The 9,165-nt window shown below is 35.9% G+C and overlaps 1 protein-coding gene across 1 annotated transcript in view; it reads right to left on the bottom strand.

The window, feature by feature from the left end:
* Positions 1-7,247: 7,247 nt before the first annotated feature.
* Positions 7,248-9,165, bottom strand: part of dmbx1b (diencephalon/mesencephalon homeobox 1b) — a 5,206-nt gene continuing 3,288 nt past the window's right edge. Inside the window, exon 4 of the mRNA XM_016483910.1 lies at positions 7,248-7,685. Within this exon, the coding sequence (XP_016339396.1) occupies positions 7,273-7,685 (413 nt within the window). The 3' untranslated portion in view covers positions 7,248-7,272. The remainder of the gene's footprint in view (positions 7,686-9,165) is intronic.

The following is a 9,165-nucleotide window of genomic DNA, read 5'->3' as shown; positions in this document are numbered from 1 at the left end:
TGTGATTGGTTAGCTGGGCCAGTGTGTGTTGTGATTGGTTAGTAGATATCACAAATCCCGGAAAATATGTGTTGTAGTCCAAACGAGTCGTTCGTTGTAGTTTTTGAAAAGTGATTTCTGTTAAATAAAATATCTCCGTTTGAAGTGGACTTTGAGCTTTGTAACTTTGCAGATCTTTTTTATGCTCAAACAGCAACATTACAGACTAATATAATATAATATAATACTAATATAATAAACTTTGAACCTTGAACTAAAGTTGAAAAAGTGAAAAAAGCATAATAGGACCCCTTTAAATAAGTAACAAGAAACTCTAAATGATTTCTCACAATGTTTAATGAAACATGAATATTTGCACTCAGTATAGAAGCAATGCCACTCCATCAAGACTGAATGAGGATTTGAATGTATCTCTTAATTTCTGTATTATTTTGTATAATTTAATGCCACACAAATTCATTAAAGTAAAAATGAATCAGAGCTGTACATCACAGGTTCACTGGAAAACCATCGTCCTTGCTTGGCTGTCGTTATGAGATGAGTGGCACTCATTTTCTGTGCCCTGAATGATGACTTCGCTTGGAAAGGCTTTAACTGGACTTAATGACACATGACGCCATCAGCTCTGATGTAATGTAAATATGTGTCTGTTCTGGGTTTTGCGCACATTTTACATTCTTCATTTACATGAGTCATCAAGGATGGAAACTCATTAGGGACATTTTGATTTCCTCTCATTGTATTGTTCTCTTTCCTGTTTCACTGTTGAAATGGATGCTAATTCTAACTGGCCTGCAAAGTATGTAAAACAAAAAAACATGTAACATCAACAAATGCTGCATTCAAAGGTTTGGAGATTTTTTTTTTGAAAAATTAATACTTTTATTCAGCAAGGATGCATTAAATTGGTCAAAAGTGACAGTAAAGACATTTAAAATCATACCAGTGTTCTCAGCAGTTAGAGGCAACTATATGGCACAAAAATTAACTGACAAAGTTAGCATTTCAAATCCAAAGATCAGATTCAAAAGAAAGATCTGTTCACTGAAACAGAGCAAAATCTCAGTCTGTACCTCACACAAAGCAACTGTACACAAGCCAACCAAGGTCTTCAGCACTCTAAAATCTATGATATACTCAAATATTTTGGTGGGAAAAGATTTTCCTCTGTTTGTGCATGATTGTTAATTGTGTCCAACTTACTCAATTCCTTAAGTTGTAGTTAAAGTTGGAGATCATTGCTTAGAATGAGTAATAATTGTAGTTCTTGAAACTGATCAGTATCATTTATGCAATTATACTTTAAGGTGTCTGTTACAGTACTGATTACAAGTACTGAGTCAAATAAAAACATGTAATTACTATAGGATTTGGTTTAGTGACATTATACAGTAAGTACTCGTAATCACTACAGTAAGTAGGCCTACATGTACAAAATAAAGTGTTACTATTTCTCCATTCTCACATATTATACCTTAAAAATATCATTTGTTAATCAAATGCTAATTTCATTTCAAAACATGTAATATTGTAAATTAACTGTGGGTGTATAGGCATTTAGGCATTTGTTCAAATCAAACAAGAAATTTTATTAAAGGGACGGTTCACCGAAAAATGAAAATTCTGTCATCATTTACTCACCCTCATGTTGTTCCAAACAGCTGCTGCTATAGCCATTGCCTTTCAGTATTATTGTTTCCATACTATGGAAGTCAAAGGGGACCATCAACTGTTTGGTTCAGCCGAAGAAATAAAAAATCATACAGGTTTGAAACAAAGTGATGGTGAGTAAAAGATGACAGAATTTGGGTTGTCTATCCCTGTAAGGTAATATAGTTAGTTATTAATATGATATTTACAAAGCCAGGGTTACTAGAAAGTAACAAGCAGGTGATTTTGACTCTAAGGGCCAATGGTGACTAGTGTTTCCGAAGAAAAATTGTAGTTTTGCGATTACAAGCAGTGGATAAAACTGTAGGCTATGTGCAAATGTTTCACTCAGACACTTGACTGGAAGTTGAAAAGTATGTCTGGCCCCGCACATACACCCGGATTAAGGGATAACGATGATTGTGAAGATTTCTGCGATTCAACAGTCCAGTGATTCAGGTTTTGCCGGCTTTTGGGTTCTTATTGCACAAAAGGGAAGCATCGCCTCTGGACAGGATTCTGTTTTCTCCCGCTCCGTTCTGCTTCTTTTCTTCTTTTCTCGTTTTTTCTGCTCTACGTCACAGCACCCTCCACCGCGCTTCTGCTACGTTTGAGTTTTCCTTTCTTTCCTTCGGCGGTGAGCTCGCCCCAAGGCCCTTATAGCCAAATTGGTTTACATTGGGGAGATAAATGCTCTGCAAATGCGCTTAAACACATACAGTAAAAATGCAGACAGTGCGTATCGGGATTACCGACCGAGTCAGAGAGCGGAAAGAGAGCCGCTGCTCGCCGAGTCTGTTTCATCCACTCTCAGGAAGAGTAGAGGAGGATTTAGCATATCCTTGCCTGTCAGTAATTCCTGGAATTATATAACGCCGGTGCAACAATAACAGTCCGGCGGTATTGTGAAAGTATTGTTTTGCAGGGCTGGCAGAGCGAGTCGTCGGGCGGGTCAGATGGAAGGGTTAGACCGCGCCGCTTTGCAGAGTTTTCAAGTGAGAATCCTGTCGAGGGGAATTATGGGGGATCTGCTTTAAACCTCTGAAGTGAGGAATACATTTCTGCTGAGCGGCTTCTTCTGTTGTCTTAACGCCGAGAGCGGTGGAGGAGTTTGGTGTTTCACGTCACTCATACGTAGAATATTTTGCAAAAGTGGTCGCGTTCTGCTACTTGACTATTTTCTCTTTTTTGTCTGAATTTATAGGTGCACTCAAGTCATGTTAGGAGCCTATAAATGCTGTTTTATTTAAAGGGAGCGGGTCGCCTCTTGGAGGCAAACATGTTGAGATCACATGACCAGCTGAACGTTTTATCTCTGTAAGCCCTGTGTTATCGGACAATTCTGCATGGGATAAATGATTCTCAGTGAATTATTATTATTATTATTATTATTATTATTTTACAGTGCCATCATTAACTGAAAACAATGCTATTGCATGTAGCCTACCTTTAAAACACATGCATGAAATCTGTCATATTGTAAGAAAAATAATTTTTCTTGATTTTTGAATATTTTTTTGTGCTATAGGCATATTATAGCCTAATAACGTTCCAAGGCTTGATGATGGTCACTTTTTTTTTCCTAAGGACCATGTGCTTCCAATTTGAAAAATTAAAATGTATCAAAAAATGTTGATAAAAAGACAAAGGAGACATTTACAAGCAAAATAATTTATTTGAATACAAAAAAGTACACCAGGCTTTTGAACCGTTTCAAACTGTGCTTATTTAATAATTCTGGAATTGTTTAAATTAAAACATTGAATAGGCTACAGTTTGTTGTGTAACCAAAATACCACTAATAAGCGGGAAAAAATTGATTTGCATTATGCGGGGGTTTTAATTGTAATAAGCCTGAAATACACTGAGACTCTAAAATGACTTTAGTACTTCCTCATTCAAACAGATGAGGAAGATAACAGTCTTATAACCATCTAAAACATATAAACACAATTAAGTGAACATTGTCATTAACAGTTGATCAAAAGCAATCTCTTGGCATAAATGCTTAGCCTATTTATTGATTGCGAACTGCTCTGAAACTGTATTGTGATTTCTGTTTTCAGGACCCAATTTTATTGCCTCTTTAGACAATAATTAATACTTTTGTTATACCCTTTAAGATATTGAAGACATTTGATGACCTTACATTTAAAAAAAAAGAAAGAAAAAGCAGAAAATTCAGACTTTTAAGGACACACGGACACACTTTTTATTCACACACATACTCCTAAATCCATTTTACAGTTTGCTCACATCTATCTTTCGTTTCAAATGCGATTGAAATGCTGGTACTGTCGGGCCCTGCTTCCTCACCTCCAAAATAAGCATATATAGTAAAACTGCATTGGACTTTTGTAACGTTAGATGAATACATTTAATACAAGACCGCCCACATTGATATGTAAATAGCATCTGTTCAGTGTTCAGAATCTTGGTTGGTCCTTTCACAGTGAGGCAATGAGGATATTGCTTGATACTATTATTTCTAAACACCAGAAGAACCTATTATAAAAGCGAAAATAGCAGCAGCAGGAAAAAAACAAGCAAAACTTAAACAGTGTAGTCACCCTTAAAACTTTTTTTCTTGGCTCTGCACCCACTGAGATGGAGTTTAACTAATAAACTTCATAAATACTTTAAATAAATGCTTGTTCATGCAATGTCTCCAACCCTAAAATCAGACGCACCCCTCTGATATTTCCTGACTTCTCTACTTTATTCACACCCAGCAAGGTTAGAACAAAACTCATACCGTGCCATTGAAACAGCCCTTTTTCACACTCCTTTATGGCTCCTCTAAAGGTCTTAGCCGTGCGGCAAAGGAGAGCTGTCTCTGGGGAACCTGAGCCCATTGATGAACTGACAGCCACTGCCAGAATATGATCCTAATCCTGTTCCCAGCATTCTTTAACCCACTGCCATCGCAGTACCGCCACATATTCAAGCAGCTGTCAACTCAGAAAATCCCTATAACAGAGCACAACCCTGATACACATCAAAGAGCTCAAGACGACCTCAACAGCTTAACACACACACACACACACACACACACACACAAGTAAAGACGAAAAAAGCACCCAACCCAAAAACAGCACTCATACACACACAAAAAAAACGCTGGTTGTAACTGTCAAAGAAGAAATTTGACATCTCGTACTTGGCATCAAGTTCATTTTATTGTGGTATAATTACATTAATGATAACTAAAGCAGTGGTTCTCTAAACCGGTTTTGCTTCAGGACACAAATTTTATGTTGGAGAATTGGAGAATAACAAAAAGCACACATTACACTTTATTTATTCATTCATTCATTCATTTATAATCTTTATTTAAATGTGTACAATTACTAAAATGGCATAGACTAAGAGCACTGATGTTTTTGAAATCATTCAAATTTTTAAAAATATTTTTATTTAAATGTGTACAACTACTAAAATGGTATGGACTTAATTAGAAAACAGACATTTTTATTCAGTTTGTTTATTTAAATGTGTACAATTGCTAAAACAGCAGATTAAATAAGAAAATTTACATATTTATTTATTTTTATTTCATTTTAATGTATTTTTAGTTGTGTGTACAATTACTAAAATAGCACAGACTGAATAAGAAAATTAATGTTTAATTTTTTTAACAATGGCTTTCAAGTTCAAACAATTCACCACACAAACCATGCTTATCCTTGTAGTGATAAAAACATGAAACCACATTTCATGTGGCCTAAAATTGTAGTTTTTTTAATATATAAATACTTTTTTTTATTATTATTTTATTGTGTACAACTACTAAAATGGCATAGACTGAATTCGAAAACTGACATTTTTATTTATTTATGTTCATTTAAATGTGTACAATTACTAAAATGGCATAGATTAAATAAGAAAATTTATGTTTTAATTTTTTTTTTAATGACTTTAAGTTGAAATAATTTACCACACAAGCCATGTTTATCCTTGTTGTGATAAAAACGTGAACCTGGACCATACTTTTGTTAAATGATATTTTCATCACAACTTTTTCATGTTAGCAACTCCAATTTATTTACCTGTTAGTTAATCACATTTTATTGTTTGCATTTAGCATTGTTTTTCCCCGCTGTCAGTGACAAACCAAGGCATTAGAGATGTTAACCATTATTATGCTTTTAATAAAGATCCTGTCTTTTGTCCTCCCTTTTCTTTCTGGAATGTGAATGAAATCCATCTTTTTAAATGCATTGCAGTGCCAGCCTATAAAGTATGGGCTGTTAACAGGTGTCTGAACACGACATGTCTTCTCACTCCACTCCTCTGTTCTTCCTCAACTTAATCCACTGGTATCCTGACCCGTGTTAATCTGTTTACTGCGTGAATTCTGCCGCAGAGCTGCCAAACCTCTGACAGGTGGGTGGTGACGGTCTCGCTGAGGCTGATGGACTCATTTTCTGCCACTGTGTTTTAAGCTTTTCATTGGCTCGGTTATCAAGATCAGCATGGATGTGAAAGAGGGGAAAAGGCCAGACAGAGGAAGCGCATAAACATTTAATTTGTGTGTTAACCAGGTTAAGTTTGCTATTTATTTGTAATGGTGTACAGGTAATGCAGTGCATGTGTATTAAAAAGCAAATTTTGGCGAATAAACATGAAAAAGGAGCATGATTAAAAATCTAATCCAAGTGAAAACAAACCTAAATTTAGGTCAGTGATCTGTTGTTTTTCCACTGCGGATAAGGATAAATCCTGCGATTTACTTTCATAATTTTCTTAATAAACCTCTAACTATGATTTTTGCATTTCAGGGCAGTTTAACTAATTCAGTTTTCTTTTTTGAAATTACAGAAATCTAAAGGATAATTTAATTATAGAGATTTTTTTGTTGTTGTTTAAATTGTGGATATGTAAGAAATGCATGACTTTTTTTTTTAACTTTTGATTTTTTAAAGTTTAACTTTCAAATTGCATGTTGAAATTAATGTGACTCATGGGTTGAAAATGCGTGTGCAATAAATTATTAGGCCCAACAGAAAAGGAAAAAATGTGAAAATCTGAAATATAGACTCAATAATTAAAACAATAAAGCTCAGAATCCACTAATTACTGTTACACATTCAGTTCATATATGTGGTTTATTCCCTTTCATTTCACTGATAAATTATTCACATTTATTTTAACAATTCAGAGATATCCGATAGACTCTAAATCGACAAAACACATGGCATGACGCCAGAAGCGTCAGTCTGAAGTCTTTCTGATGTTTGCAGGGGCTTCATCCATTCGCTTTATGTCCCTTTATAACATCCACAGACAGTGAAGACATTTAAACTTCTTCAAATATACAAAGAGGAGGCTTCACTAACCTTCTACCAAGGCTGTGGACCTGAATAAGCCTATTTACAGAAACAAATTAATTAATGTGCTTTTTTTTACGTTTCAAAGTGCAAAGCCAGGGGCGTTTGGAAAAGTTAAAACCTCTGCCATGCAGCCGGACCAAAACACTTAAAAGTCATCCAAACTTCTCCACTCCGCCATGCTATATAATAATGAAACAGCTCCAGCTGTTGATTTGAGCACACTAATGTGATGTATATCCTGAACACAAGACGTCGACACAGAAATGCATTGATTTGCATGAATCAGTGGTCAGTTTGGGAGCGTGTCCAAGCCGAGTGATGCAGCGTGCTGTTTGGCCCTCAGACGCAGGTTCTCGATGCTTGTGGTTTTGCTGTTGAGGGCCGGTAGAGCACCGGAGCCCTGCAGCAGAGGGCTGCTCCACATCTGCTGGGCTTGGGACAGGCTCTGGTAGTAGGGCTGACACGGCAGGGATCCCAGCGGAGACGCCATGTTCACGTTCATGCCCAGGTAAGGTAAGGAGGACGGCGCGGTCACGTCGAAGGCGGGATAGTGCATGAGGTTGTTGGTGGCGGCCATGTGCTGGCGAAACTGTTCCTGCAGACGGAACAGACTGAGAGGAGATGAAGCGTAGGAATTGGTCTGAGCCACTCCACTGCCTACACCACTGGAGGAGGGAAGAGCTGGAGAACCCAGCGGCTCATCTGAGGAGGGAGAGGAGACAATGTAACACTGTTAACCCCAAAGAACCCTTCAGTGAACAGTTTGTTAGTGTCAAGAAATTTGTAATAATATAAAGAACGTTTTTCGCTATAAATAACCTTTTGTGCAATGGAAAGGTTCCATGGATCATAAAGGTTCTCCATGAAACCACAGGTGCCAATAAAGAACCTTCATTTTTGACCCACCAATTTGATCATTTATATATATATATTAATATAATATATATATATATTGTTACTTTTTCTGATGTAGAGTCATGAACATGCATACAGTTTTAACACTGTGGAATTTGCATAAAATTTGTTACGATTATGATGTTTCTGGGTCAATTTGACCAAATTTCATGGTTGAAGGTGGCTGCAAAAACAAAAAACAAAACAAAACAAAAAAAACATTTTAATGTCATGTCAGTGTCTCAGCTACCTCTATAGGTGTTATCATTTGCTTTTATGCAATCGATTTGATTATTTTATTTGAAGAAGCTTGTATATATTTTGTGCATTTCATTAGGAATCAAACCCATGATCTTGATGTTGCTAGCACCATGTTCTTACTGTTTGATCTTCAGAAAAACACACAGAATAAATGTTTTTCCAGATTACTTCTTGTTTAAAATGTTTAAAAAATAGTTATAATACTGTTTATAAAATGTAGAATTTTTGAAAAATATATTTTTTTTTTCACCATTTTGAAAAAATCATGTTCTCATGGTTTTTCTTAATTTCTGTTTTTTTTTTTTTTAATAGTGAGAACTATTAATGTTCAAAGTTTAATGTTTTACCTGATTGATTGATTGATTGATTGGATTGATTGATTGATTGATTTTGCATTTTTCATATTTTTGGTGAATTATTTTGTCTCCAATTTGACCCACACCATAAAAACTGTACCCACATTTTTAACATAATAGTTAAAAAATTAAAATCTGAAATTGCAATCCCATCGTTATTTACTATTATGGTGCCTTTTTGACATTTTTTGGAGCTAGACCCTTCAGTTTTTCTCCTTCTGTGCATCCCAGAAGAAAGAAATGGCGAGGAACTTATGACAGTCATTTAATTTTTGGTGGCACTATTTCTTTAATTCCATTAATTCTTTAAAGGGGTCATATGATGAGATTTCAAGTTTTCCTTTCTCTTTGGAGTGTTACAAGCTGATTGTGCATAGATAAGATCCCTGAAGTTGCAAAGACTAAAGCCTCAAAACCAAAGAGATATTCTTTATCAAAGTTAAGACTCTGCCACACCCCCCTAAAACGGCTCGTTCTAACACACCCCCACATATCTACCTCACTATGTGGAAATATTTGCTTAATGCTGCCCAAATGTGCACGCAAAGAAAGAAGGCGTGGTTTCAGTAACCGCAGTTAGTGTTGAAGCAGCCATGTCAGGGAAACACTGTGTGTTTCAGTGCGAAAGCAAAAGCACTTTATTTGGCCTTCCAGAAGTAGATGCAATAAGG

The sequence above is a fragment of the Sinocyclocheilus anshuiensis genome, unplaced genomic scaffold (assembly GCF_001515605.1).
Source record: "Sinocyclocheilus anshuiensis isolate Anshui unplaced genomic scaffold, SAMN03320099.WGS_v1.1 scaffold958, whole genome shotgun sequence".
NCBI lineage: Eukaryota > Metazoa > Chordata > Actinopteri > Cypriniformes > Cyprinidae > Sinocyclocheilus > Sinocyclocheilus anshuiensis.
The sequence above is the reverse complement of the archived record's forward strand: the minus strand, read 5'-3'. Positions and strand labels throughout refer to the sequence as shown.